The sequence below is a fragment of the Hirundo rustica genome, chromosome 9 (assembly GCF_015227805.2).
Source record: "Hirundo rustica isolate bHirRus1 chromosome 9, bHirRus1.pri.v3, whole genome shotgun sequence".
In the NCBI taxonomy this organism is placed as follows: domain Eukaryota; kingdom Metazoa; phylum Chordata; class Aves; order Passeriformes; family Hirundinidae; genus Hirundo; species Hirundo rustica.
Genome location: NC_053458.1, coordinates 29,624,236 through 29,637,986, shown reverse-complemented (window position 1 = coordinate 29,637,986; position 13,751 = coordinate 29,624,236). Strand labels below are relative to the sequence as shown.

At 51.9% G+C, this 13,751-nt stretch overlaps 1 protein-coding gene across 1 annotated transcript in view; it reads right to left on the bottom strand.

Moving 5' to 3' along the window:
• Positions 1 to 2,814: 2,814 nt before the first annotated feature.
• The window catches only part of ACBD6 (acyl-CoA binding domain containing 6), an 81,899-nt gene continuing 70,962 nt past the window's right edge, over positions 2,815 to 13,751 (bottom strand). The window contains exons 7-8 of the mRNA XM_040073483.1: positions 7,300 to 7,330; positions 2,815 to 3,417 (exon numbers count right to left, since the gene is read on the bottom strand). Coding sequence (XP_039929417.1) covers positions 3,263 to 3,417; positions 7,300 to 7,330 — 186 coding nt within the window. The 3' untranslated portion in view covers positions 2,815 to 3,262. The remainder of the gene's footprint in view (positions 3,418 to 7,299; positions 7,331 to 13,751) is intronic.

The window sequence follows — 13,751 nt, the reverse complement described above, 5'->3', positions numbered from 1 at the left end:
GCATCCATGTGCCTCCCCCCGCCCCAGCCTTGGGTGCTGCTTCGTGCCAAGCTCCCGGCCTCGCCGGCCCTGTGGGGAGGGGGACGGGGGAGGGCTGTGCCTGCTGCTCTCCATCCCCCTTCGACAAGGCCAAACGCCTCCTCCCCTCGCTGTGTAAATTTTGTACAGTTCCAGAAAGTGAGAGTCTTGTTTCCTGGGGGAATAAAAAAGAAAAAAAGAAGGAAAAAAAAAAAAAAAAAGAAACCCGACAATAATAATAATAATAAATAATAATTTTAAAGAATAAAACCTTATTTATTGCCATGTCTTGGGGAGAAATGATCCCCCCGAATTGCCCCCGGATTGGGGCCCAGGGCGTTGCTTTTGTACCCTGCCTCTGGTGCGTTGGCATGAGATGTGTACAGTCACCCCCTCCGCCGGGAGGGAAAGCGATGGCAAATAAACTCGGGATGCTCTTTAGCAGCTGCTGTCTTTTGAGATTTTCTTCCTCAGTGGGAGGGCGGTGGTCAGCACCGGCCCCGCCCGCCCCGGCAGCGCTGGCTCTCGGGGCTCGGGGTGGCCAGGGTCGCCTCTGGATGGTGGAGGTGACATCCCTGGGGATGGACCAAGCGACACCGCTCACCGTGCCCCGGGGTTCTGCTGGCACAGAGAGCTTTGGGGCGGGGATCTCCGTGGCTCCACGTGGCACCCCAGGGTGGCCCGGCTCTCCTGCCACCACGCAGCGGTGACAGTGGGTGCCTGGCAGTGCCACCAGCGCTCGGTGGGCGCAGGTGAGACGGAAGGGCCGTGCCAGGCAGGAGGGGCGGGGGGTCCAAGCCCCTCCATGGGCACCGGTGTGTTGGCTTTCTATATTTTAATCATTTTAACATTTAATGCTTCTCAATTAAAGTGATTTCCTGGAGTAGATGCCAAGCTTAGGGCAAATGCACATTAACCACTTTCTGTATCGGTAGTTAAAGGCACCGAGGGATTTAACAGCAATCCGCAAGGCTGCTGGGGAAAGGTTTGGCTGAATAAAGCAGATTATAAACAATAATATATGTCTTTCTCTCCTCCCCCCCCCACCCCCGCTTTCTTTTTTTTTTTTTTTTTTTTTGGAAAGGCTCCAACCTCACAAACAGGCCTAAAGTGCTATAAACATCTCCAGGGCTGAGCGCTCAGGCCCCAAATGTGCTCTCTGAAAGCACCGGCACCGCGGCTGCTGCTTTTCATCCCGGCTTTAACAGAGATTTTTATTACCCAGCGTGTCCATCAGGCCAGGCAGTGGCCGTGCATTACGGGCTGGCCTCGCTTGTCCCCAACCCCGGTGCCACCACGTCTCCCTCACAGCGCCAGTGTGACCCCAGTGAAGGGGCTGGCATCTTGGCTTCACCTGCGTCCCGATGCAAAAGCGCCAGGCTGGGATGAGCGCGGCCGCTGCCAGCCTGCCGCTGCCCTGGGCAGGGGCAAGGGGAGCAGGAGCCATGGGGGGGGTCTGGCTGAATATTAATGAATGGGAAATAAGCTGCCCAGGCCATTTTGTCCCCACCACGGAGCCTGGCCCGTGCTGTGCTGTGCTGTGCGTGGTGTGGGGGCTGCTGGAGCCAGCGCAGCGACTTTGTCAGCGTCAGCAAACGCTGGCAGGAGCCACAGCACCATGAGGGTCAGAACCCACGTGTGCCTGCTGCCCAGCCAGTCCTTAGCCAAGGGAACGTTCCCATTCTTTTTCTCAGGCTGTATTCTGCAGAACCTGATGGCAAGCAGCTTCCTGTCACAGCCATGGAGGTTTCCTCTGCTCCCCCCCAGGCTGTAAATCTTGTCTGGGAAGAGCAAACTCATGGCAATATCCCGCAGGGAAGCCACGGTCTCCTCTTGCCACCCAGTGCAGCAGCCTCCCTCCCTCCCTCCCTCCCAGCTGGGAGCTCTCCCACAGCACAAACCCACCCCTGGCAGCTCCTGTGGGCTGAAAATAGTCTTCCCTGTAGCCACCCCCCTGGCTCTCGCTAGCTCAGTTATTCAGGGGGTTTAGGGAAATATATTTCAGAGAGACAGAATAGAGATTTCAAAAGAGTGGCTCTCACCCCCAGCTTCCGTCCAGGCTTTATTCTCGATGTGATGTTCCAGGAGGCTGAGGAGAGAGAGAGAGAACCAGGAAGAAACAGGGGTATATCTAGTTTTGGGCCAAGGAAAGATATTGGCCCTGAGCCAACAGGGTCAGGAGTAGGTATGATAGGGAAAAAGGGTTAAACTACATAGCACAGGTTTCAGGGGGACTCTGAGGGGAAAAACCATTCCTCAGAGGAGCACAACAGTGGGCCAGTTGGGACGCTGCTGAGGAAGCACTAAACCCCATGATCATCCCACATCGCTCCAGCACTCAGGCATGGACATGGGGCATTTTCCCCCATTCTGGGCACCTGTCCAGCTGAGAAGATCATGAAGTGTCGGAGGCAGACCCAGAGGGGTGACAGGGTGGCTGCAGGTTTGTCTGTGCTCAGCTCTTACCACACCTCAGCCCTGAAGGAGCCATTCCAGGGATGGGCACACAGCAGGAGGCCCTGGAGCTGCTAACGGAGGTGGGATTTAAAGCCATTCAATCCAGCAAAGTGGTAAAAGTCCTGTCAGCTTGGACAGGCTGCGTTGGGTGAGAACCAGAGGGACAGACAGACACCTGTATGACCCTGCCGTCTTTGCAACTCTCCCTCCCCAGGACAAGTGCTCGAGCAAAACTTCCCAAGGGTTATGGCTGCGCTGAGCTGCCTCCCATTCTTACAGCTTCCAAATCACCCCCTGCAAAAAAAAAACAACCAACAAACCCAAACAAACACACCGAGCCTCGATCCCAAGACTGTGCTTTTATTTATATTATTTGTTTGGACCCAGGGGAAAAAAAAAAACAAAACAACCAACAAACCGAAATTCAACCTGAACGGGAGAGACGAGCATCTCACCTGGCCCCGCATCCCCACAGAGGAGCCGACCGGTCAGCCCACGCTGCTCTGGTGAGACAGCCCATACAGTACTGGTCTTTGAGACATTAAAATAACACCTGGGGCCTCCTCCAGGCCCCCTCCCCTCTCCCCCCCCCCAAATACTGATAAACGTCAGAGCGTGCCAAGCCCTGATGCCATCCTGCCCATGGCATGCGCTTGGCCCTCGTGCTGGAGAGCCCAGCCAGACCCCGGGCTTTCAAAGGTCCCTCCAAGGCCCCAGGTGCTTGGGGAGGGCAGCGGGGAGCGGGGAAAGGGATGTTATTGCAGAGCATCTCTGTCCCCCCGGGGGGTCAGGGCTCGCCGGCGCCGTGCCGCTGCAGAGCCGAAGTGATGGCTTTGGAGTCCGTCACCTCCTCGGGCAGGCAGCCCTCCTGGTCCCGCAGCCTGGGGTCGGCTCCCCACTGCAGCAGCAGCTCCACGATGTCCAAAAACTCGCAGGTGGCAGCTGGGGGGAGAAAGGGAAGGGTTAGCGTGGGGATGCCGGCCCGAGGTGGCGGCGAGGGGCGTTTTTGGCCGTAGCTGGAGGCAGGAAACGCCAGCTCAGCACCTGGCCCGGCGCAGCAGAGCATTGCTGGGGCAGCGCTCAGGACTCCATGTATTGCTCTGGATTTAACAGTGCAGAGGAAGGAGGAAAGACAGAGTGAGAGCAATGCAAAGCCAGAATTCCCGAGGGGATGCCACTGGTGCAACCAGCACCCGGAGCCCGCGGTCCAGCCTGAGGTGCTGGGAGCCGAGGGATCTGCAGGGCATCACCTGGGACACAGAGGGAGCCTGGACACAGCTTGGCTAAGGCTCCTTCACATCCAGGACTGGAGGCTGAGCCTGGGAAGGGCTCCCAAAGTGCTACTGCAGCACTGCAGGGACCCCCAAAGTGCCACCTGGGAAAGCATTCCCTGCCTGCTTTTGCACCCAGAATTTATATCGCATTCTGCATCTATAATGGAGCTATAAGCCCTCACCCCTCACCTGCCTCTTGAATCCCTCAGGGAGCAGGCAGCACATCCCAGGCACGACATCTTCAGAACTGCCTCGCTCCTGACTTTGGCCCATCATTTCTCTTCGCACAAAATTCAGGTGGTTTATAGCTGCTGGCCACCACTTCCTTAAGCACCAGGTCCAGGCGATCGTGCCCATGGCCTGGGACTGCTGTTAATGGCACACATTTTACTCCTCACACCTCTTACTGGCAACTGATTTTCTCTGCCAAGATAGAGACAAGTCTGACCTGAGCTCTTCTGTCCTAGGATGTCTTACCTAAGGATGCTGAAAGAAAAAAAAAACCCCAAGGAAAATCAGGAAAATTCGTAACACTGAAGACCTGGACTTGGCTGACATCGGCAGAAGTCCCAGACCCTGGATTTTCCCTTCAAATCCTAGTGAAGCCAAAATCTGCCTTACAAGGCCATGAAGCTGGCAGCCTCCTCTTGCACTGGTAGCAATTGGTTTTAATCATATTTTGGGTGTTTCTATAAAGCAACTGACTGACTCCTTTAGTAGTCAGAGTGTCTTTCGCATTACTCTGCAGTCTTCTACTGATCCAAAAGGACAAGCAGTAACGTCTCATTAAAATAAATTCAGTGTGTGATTGGAGTTTATATCGAAAAGATAAAAGCGGGGTCCGAAAGGGGAAACAGGTTGGTGAGGAAGCAGGTGGGGGTGTGGGCGAGGCTGAGCTGAAGGGGGGCACACCCCTCTGCAGAAAAGAGACTTCCAGAGGTGCCAAGGAAGGCACGGTGGCAGCTTCTGGGGACGGGCGGCTGGTCCCCACAGGGAAAGGTGGCTCGCTCGTCCTTGAGCAGGCTGGGGACACCCCTGGGGACGAGCACAGCTGCCGGATTTATCACACCCCGGGACCCTCGATTTGTCAAGGGCCGGAGCTGCAGCCCTGACACCGGCACGGGTGAAGATGGATTTCCATTCAGCGCAGTTCGCCTCCCGACTCCATTAATCCTCAGGGTTCAGATGATGAATTTTTTTTTATTATTTATTTTCCCTGCCCGCCGCGTCCCCTCCCACCGCCCTGCCGCGGCGCAGACAGAGCCGAACAGATGGTGCTTTGCGGGGAAGCCGGAGCGCCCTGGAGGATACGGAGCCTGCCCGCTCCGCGGCCACGGAGAAGCCTTGATTTCCTCTGGGAGAGGCGGCGGCAATGATTTCAGTGTCCCCGGTGGCCGGGCGGGTGGATGGATGCGTGGAGAGGAGCCCAGGAGAAGGGGCCGCTCGCTCGGCAGGGACACCACGCACACAGCCACGGGCACGGGCTCCGCTCCCGCCGCTGGCCTCCACTTAACCCCCGATTAAAGCCGGGGTCAGCGCCGATCGGAAGGAGCCGGGATTTATAACCCCCAGCAGGATGCGGTTTGACACCGGCTGTAATCAGGAGAGCTGTCACCGCAAGGACAGCTGTCAGGCCACGCCGGCTCATAAAAAGGGATGCAGACACCCTAAAAGCGGGGGCTGCCTTGCTGATGGGATTTAACCCTTCCCTGAACTCCGCCGACAGCCTCCAACAAAAGGGAAGGCCTTGTGAAGGCACTGCTCTGCTCAGGGATGGTGTCCGTGGGAGCTCTCCTGCCTCTCGGCTGCCATGAACGCCTCAGTTGTGAAGTGCTGACCCAAACGGGACTGGGAGGTGACGGCGAGTTCCAGTTTCAGGCCAACAGCAGCTTGAATCAAACCCAGTCCCACATTTAGGAAGCTGTTTCCAAGCTGGGGGTGATTTATGGCCAGATCAGCGAGAGAGGGACGGAGGATGTCCTGGGGGCAGTGACGGCCACCAGGAACAGCCAGGCACCCATGGGAACACCAGGCCCGTGTGTCAGTGACCCCAGAGAGGCTTCCCAAAGATGATATACAGGGAGGAGAGAGGGGGTAATACTCAAGGGGAAGAAAAAAAATTTCAACACTTAACAAACATTTGGGAAGAAAATCCTGGGAAACTGTCGTTATTGAAACACCTGAGCTGGAAGGGTGGATCGAGGAAACAGTTTCTGAAATCAAATGTTCATTATAATCAATTATGTTTGCTTGTGTTGAACAACCTGCCTCAGTCCCCAGCCAGAGGGATCCACCTGCATGGAATTTAAACTCAGGTGATGCCTCCACTTCTTCCTTTCACATACTGGGCAAGCACGTGCTTGAAGCAAGTGCTCTCGGATAACTCACATGTGTGCTATGCTTTTGCACAACCTAAATCTGCTGTGCACCCCTCAGTCCTAGAGTTGGGGAAGCCTCTTCCCAGGAGAGAGAAAGCCCAAAGTGTGCTTTAGGAAGAGGCAACGTGGCATTTTAAGTGCTGTCCATCTGCGCACAACGCTGTGCTAAGCAACAGATTCACCACTCCAGTCACACTGACAGGAATTTGCAAAACTGAGTATCCTACAGAAAAGATCCCACAGGGAGAAATCACATATTATTGGAACTGCAGTCTCAGTTCAGGAGCCCTGGAATCTGGGAGCTTAGCTCCAGACCCAAATGCTGCGCTTTGGACTGATGTCTGCAAGGCAATTTTGCCATCCTGCTAACGTCCTTGTGGAGAGATCGAGAAGAGAGAGAAAGACACAAACACTTCAGAATGACAAGTATGCTCTTAATTACAGTGACAGGCATCAAGAGAGAGTACAAGATAATAACTGGCTATGTCTTAATTTTGGGAAAAAGATTATGATCCAGATTAAATTGATACATTTTTCCTATTCCCTGCACATCAGCACCGCATGCGTCACTTCAGTCTCTACTTTTCTCATTTGGAGATAGAACAATCTTTCAATTAAATCACGGATCTAATTAGCCCGTAATTGTAGGAGGGACACCAACTGTGACTTGCCTCCGCTGATTTTGGTAGTAGAGAGGCTGCTGCTCTCTCAGCTGTGACCAAACAGGTTTGTCACCAGGACACACGAAGGTGGAGGCCACCTTGTTTGCCCCCTTCCCCTGACCTGTGTAACCTGCTAAAACTGGCACAGACCCTTCCTGAAGGCCAAGGGATTTGGCATCCCCCAACCAGAGCCACTCCTAGGTCTGCAGGTGGCACACCAACATCCTGGAGACACAGAGGTGGACAGGGAAAGTCTGCATCATTAACTGGGGGAGAAGGAAGGCTTTAAGGTGACTTTTGCAGAGGAGAACGAAGGGAGGGCAGCAATCTTCTCCCAGGGCTCCTACCCCTACCATGCTGGGATTTGCTACTGGAGTTAGCCACTGGTTAATCAAATCCAGCTCCCTTGCTCATTTTTCTCCTGAAATTTGCTATTGTGTATAGAGCATTTACTCCAGCTGCAAATCCATGCTGCTGAGAAGGAACAAGCCAAGCTTAGAGGCAGCTTACCATAATGGAGTGCAGTCTGGCCTTCCCCATCCTGAAAAAGAGAGAGACTTGATTTTAGAGCTATAGGTAACACTGCTGTAATACAAATAAATCCCAGTTTTAAATAAACAGGCTGAATCACAGCAACGTTTTAATTGACTAGACAAACAGCCAGGACACCCAGCTACCTGACAGCTGGGATTTGAATCATCATCCACCATCACTCCCGATTGATGGATAATCAATATCTACCCACCCGTCACAGTGCGTGGATCACGTCATGACGTGAGTATAATTCAGTTCACACCGTTATCCCTTCCAGCCCATAAAAATGAAGGATTTCAGTCCTGTGGCCTCACTCTGGGAATCTCACTACTCCTGATGCTTTCTGCAGTGCAAACCCAGCTTTGGCCAACTACTTGAGAGAAGGGTAGAGCACTGGGATGCTCACACAGCTCAGTGCACTGTGCTCTTCAGCACAAGGGAGCGCTCAGGAGAAAAACACCCTGCTCCTTCCACCTGAATAAATCTTAGGTCCCTGCCTTCACAATTTAGGTCTACCCCAACAGCCAGGTTAAGTTCTGTCAAGTCAGGAAAGGGCACAGGGATGAGAGCAAGTGCCAAACTCATCCTTGTGAAACACCTGCAGCACAAGGGCAAAGCAAACTGCGTGATTTGTAGGTGCTGGCACACAGCGCCCTGTTCCAGCTAACAGTTCAGCACCAGCTGCAATGTTTTGGGAAGTGTGTCCCCTTCCCAGACTCCTGTGTCCCCTCCCCAGGGCTCTGCCACAGTTGATGGTTCACATCCAGCACCGCAAACGCGGGCACCTCACCCTGACACAGTCTCATCCTGCCACCAGAACAGGTGAAATAACAGAAGGAAAGAATTACTGACCCCTTGCTTTCACTACCCCAACCAGGATTAGCCTCTAATTCAGTTCTTTGCCTCCTCAATTTATTTGCATCTGTCTATGGAGACTTAGGTTTTTAATTACCATCATGTTTGGGATTAAGGTGCAAATTCTACAGTTTGTTGTAGATTCTGGAGCAGGTGAAAGAGAAAAGAACAGAGAAACAGGTAGAAATTCCACTCATAGCTGGAAGTCTTCTGGTTTCCCAGTGTGTTATTCTGTTTGATATTAAGCCTGTTGAGCTGGGGAATTAGGAATGACCTGTGTTTTGGGGTGGGAGATGCCAGGCTTTGCTCTTGGATACTGCACCAACACGACAACCATGGCAGCACCAGGGATAAAAAGCCAGATGTTAACAGGCATTTGCTGCCTAAATACCCATTTCACAACTTTTCCAAGCAAAGGTGTGGGAGGGTCAGATTTTTCTTCCCACGTGCCACCACATCCCATTCATGTCACTCCCAGCAGCGTTTGAAGATGCCTCATTTCAGAAGCCTATTTCTGCCCCAGCTGTGGGCAGCCTAATGCAAATGGGTGTCATTGGAGGGTACTGCAAACCAAAGAACTGAGGGAATCAAGGACAGCATCCATTGATTATTTCACACTAATAAGGTAACCAATGTGAGCCAGTGCCCCTGAGCTCTCCTTAAGCACATGTCTGCTCGGAGGAGTGACAGGGCCAGCACTGACTTCAGCAAAATCCGGAGCAGGGCTGGGGAAGGAGAGGCGGGAGCGCTCCCAATGAGTTATTGGAAAGGCAGGATGTCAAATGTGTGGGCTGGGGGATGGGAATCCAGCTCCCCTCTGCATCACCACCTCCACGACCGTAGCCAACAAAACCCAGGTGAATGGGACTGGAGCCGTGCAGCAGAAACCCCTTCCCACAGGAACGCTTTGCTGCAGAACTCCCTACTAAAACACATAGGAGTGCTCCAGGAATCCTACAGACATTTGTTCCTCTTCCAAAGGCCTGCAGAAAGCACTGCTGTTTCAGCAGCTGGCTGGGGATAACAAGGTTTTTTATTTCTCTTAGATGTACTTCCTGGCATCTGCTGGCCTAAGGAGGGAGTGCAGGTCCTGGCATAGGAAATGCGTCTCTTTAATCCCAGTGTGGTTTTTAAAAAGAACTATTAATCCAGTGTTATGCAAACATGGTTTGCACTTTATTTACGCTGCGGATTTTCCCCCTGCTTTGAGCCTGCCCAACGGCCAAATGCTATTTGTTACACTTCTCAGATGCCGTGCTGTTTGCTTCTATTTCCTCTGTGACAAATTTTAATCCAGGTAAATGGAAAAAGCTCTAGTGTGGTCACTCACTAAAGGCCTTGAAAGCCCTCTGGAAGCTGCTGATCTCAATCCCTCTTTGATTTGGCTTTTTGGAGCACCGTGGCTAATTGCAGCCTGATGAATCCTGCTGCTTCAGGTACGGCAACGCTGAGCCTTCGGAGCAAAGTGGTCACACCTGGAGACTAATCAAAGATGGGCTGTGAAAGTCAGGATTACAGCTCCCTTTGTGGGAATTATGTGAAACAAATATTGCCTGCCAGGCACTGGGAGTGTCTGTTTTGCAATCAAACACGATGTGCAGAAGATGAGAGAAGATGAAGTGTAGCCGGCCTGGATGCAAGGGCTATTTCCTGATGTTCAACAGAAAGCAGCGGCCTCTTGAGCATCTTAAGGTTCTTCTCCTGAGATGCGTTTGTGTTGGGATGGATGATCCCACACAATGGATGGGCAGGTACAAAACTCTGTCCTCACCCCATTGGCATCAGCCAAGAACGGCATCTGGAGCGCATCCTCCACAGCTGGGAGGAACACGGAGACGCCAGCAGTGATCCGATGGATCCTGTCAGCAGATGGACCAAAGACAAGGTGCTGAGTAAGGAAGCTGATGCTGGTGAGTGGGGAAGAGGAGATAGGCAGCTCTGGGCCAACACTGAGCCAGGATGCCTCCGACAAGTGCCCTTTCATGCCTCTCTATCAGCTGGAAAAATGTCACTGTCACAGGTTAAAAAGGAGGAAAGCTGCTCTGGTTCGGTGAACTTCAGCACAAGAGAGGGGAACAGCCAGGCTCAAAGCAACAATACACCTTCTGTAATGGCTTGCAAGGCACTGGTAGGCCCTCGGCCCAGAGCCCTTTTAGCAATTCTCCATCTGTAAAAAGGAGGAGCTTGTGGAAAAGGCAGAAGCCACACAGGCAGACAGAGAGTGACCAGGAAGGAAAGAAAAGACCATGACACACTCAAATGTAGGAGTGCTCAGTCCTGGACATGTTACTGACCAACAACAGATCTGATTCCAAGATTTCCTCTTGCCTCCTAATGCCATGTGCCGTCCCTGTGGCTTCCACAGCCTCCTGGCACATCTGGCCACGTCAGGGTGACAGCTGAGCTGCACGGCCTTTCTGGGAGATGAAAAATGAACATCCATGTCTACCAAACCCATCAAAACAAAGATGCTACAAAATCACGGGTACTTCCTACATGCATGGACTGTGACAGATGTCACTCAATGAAAATCCAACTACCAGTGGATAACTTATTGGATAACAGGATTTTGTTCTGCTCCTGAGAAATTTAAGCAAGAGAAATGGGAGAAGATGGACCGAGCGCAGATGGACCAACTGTCTTATCTGCTAAGTGGTACTCTGGCTGCTGCACGTCAATTCTGTCTTATAAGTGATAGGATTATATCGGCGTTGCCATCCCATGTTCATTCCTTGGGAATTCCTGTTCCCTGCTTAACCTAACACAAGTTCTGGACTGAAGGGCAGAGACAAGGAAATGGCTTGGCTAAACCTGCTGAGATGCTGTGCACTCTGTAAGGCACGATTGCTGTTGCTTTGCCACTTCAAGTAGATTTTGACCGGCCAGAGTCTGACTGTGGTTTCATGGGACAGTTTTAAAACCAGTGCTGGATAAACACTGATAGCTCAGAGCTGCTTCATTCGCTCTCCAGGCTGTGTGCAGTGGGAAGGTGGCCTGGAGGGAGACACCTCCTCTTCCCCCATCTCACCTGTTTCGTTTAGCACCAGTGCAGAAGGATGAAAAACAAATCCATGCTGGTTACCCGGGTGAGCTTTGGTCCAGCCTGGCCCCGTACTGGTGATGAAGCTGGGGCTGGACCCTCCACACCAGCACAAGGGTTTGTAGGGGACCCCACCTGTCCTTGAGGGCTGCTGCTCCACACCTAGACCTCACCTCCCCAAGCACAGACACCGTCAGTGTGAAAAGCACAGCAGGAAACCTCTACACTAACCCTGCCCTTTCGAGGGATAGCACAGGTGCTCTTTATTTGAAGGTATTTTTTCCCGTATCACCTCTTCTTTCTGCTCATTTGTGGCACCTTTTAAGGTGCAAGGCTCGTTCCCATTGACAAACTCGGAATGCTGGCGGCAGGGATCGCAGGAGATAAGAACGATGAGGTGATAAGAGTGTTTAACAGCACTGGGTCCTGGGCAGCACGATGGGCCAGAGGGAAGATAAATATTTACACTACATCTTTAGGAGGTGAGTGAATAAAAAGGGCCAGAATAATACAGACTCTGAACAAGCACCGGTGCTTCGGAGCTGTAATATAAATCTCTGCAGCCTCACGACACACACTCACTCAAGCCAGGGAGATGAAAAATAGCAAGAAAATACTCCCCTCCACTTTTAAAAAGGTTTTTATTTCTCATTTATTTCTACTTTAGACTTCAACTTCCCAACACTTTACTTTAACCTCATCATCATCTTATTCTCTCTCTGAAATTTTCTCTCCAAGAAGACTGAGGGTAAGGCTACAGCCCAACACACCAGAATTTACATGCTCATACCCACCAATACTAAAACCAGGCAATGGGGGCTAATATAACCAACGGGAGCTAATCATCCACCAGATGATTCAGCAGGAGACATCTCCATGCGCATCCCTGGACCCGACTCCAAGGCAGCTCAGGCACTCCCCAAGGACCAACACCACGGGACAAAGGATACAGGGTAACCTCTGCCAGAAGCAAAACCAAAAGGCACGCACTGGTCATGAACAGCTTTTTTTTTTTAAGGGATTGCAAATAACCCAGGGTGACAGGGGCATCCTTTCAAGTTTGGTTCCTCAATTAACTCTCCCACCTCCCCTGTGTGTGTGCAGGTTTGGCAGAGATCCCTTTCTCTCTGAGCTGTCCCTCTCCAAGAGCTCTCAGCTCTCTCCTCTGCTCACTTCCTCCCATTCTGACCATTTCCTGCTCTGTGCCAGGCAGATATCCCCGAGGATGGAAGGTGCTAGACAGATTTTTATCATCACCTCTTGGGCCCTTCTCCAGAGCCTACCGCCGGGCTATCATTTGGCCTATCTTCTAAGTGCCTCACAGATAAATTAGATCTGCATAGAGAAGCAATTATTACATTTCTAATGGCATGAACCCTTACAGCACAATCTGCTACTGAAAGGCAAAGAAAATTGCATTAGCTTTTGTTTGATTCAAAATTATGATCAAGGGAAGAGGGATGCTGAAGCCCTTTAAAGCCAAGCCTGTGTGCTAGGGATTTTTCTGCCTGGGGACGTCCCTGCGTGTATTCACTGCTGGAGCTCATACTCGTGGTTCATTTAGGAGCACTAATTTGGAGAAGCCTCCGCTCACAAAGCTGCTGTTAAAAGCAGATCTAAGAAAGCTCAGAGAGAAGAGGATGCCCAGGAACCACCACTGGCTCCCTCCTGAAGCCTGCATCTACTAAAGCTCCCAAAGGCCCCCAGCCCGAGGAGTTCAGTGTGCCAGGGTTACGCTAATCCCTCATCGCCCTAGTTTCTAACTGGTGCTGTACCTAAATTTCCAAGTGCAATTTCAGTGGGATTTATCACATCTACTATGATCAGCATGTAGTGCTGCTGGCACAGATACAGGCTCTCAATATCCCACCGCAGACATGGCTGTCATTAATTGCAGAACAAACTGATTTCTGAACCTACGCAGCAGCTCATGCAGCAACACTGAAACTCTCAGGGATGTTTTGCCGTTGAGCATTTTCGACCCATTTTGCAGCCCAGCACTCTGTGCCCAGCCGTGTATTTGGACATATTTATAGGTTATCCAAATAATATTTGCTACTGCCCGTTACTTTCAGCACCGGGCATCTTGCTGCCCATCAAACAAGGGTGTTGGTGCAATAGAAAAGCTGCCAGGAAGCTGCAGGGATCAAAAATGTTTTTGGAGAAGTCAGTGCCTAAAGCTGTAACAAGTGTCACGGCACTGTGGGTGAGCCAGCCCCCGACAATCCATGCAAATGCCATCCCAAGCTATGGACAGGATGATGTTCCAAAGGGCAGGATGCTAAAACCTCTCTTCTCAGGGTGCTTCCCTGCCCCCTCCCCACATAAAAGTTAGCCCTCCTCTGCTGCTTTATCACTTTAGCATGGCTGAGGCAGATACCTGCTTATTTAAGGGGCAGGATAAATGGGCTGAGACAGCTTTCCCATCCCCAATTCACTAGGGAATGCTTGGAAATTCCACCTGACACCGGGACCGCTCTGTGCTCTTAAACAATCTCCCGTCTGATCCGATTGTTCCCCAGTGGGGAGGCAG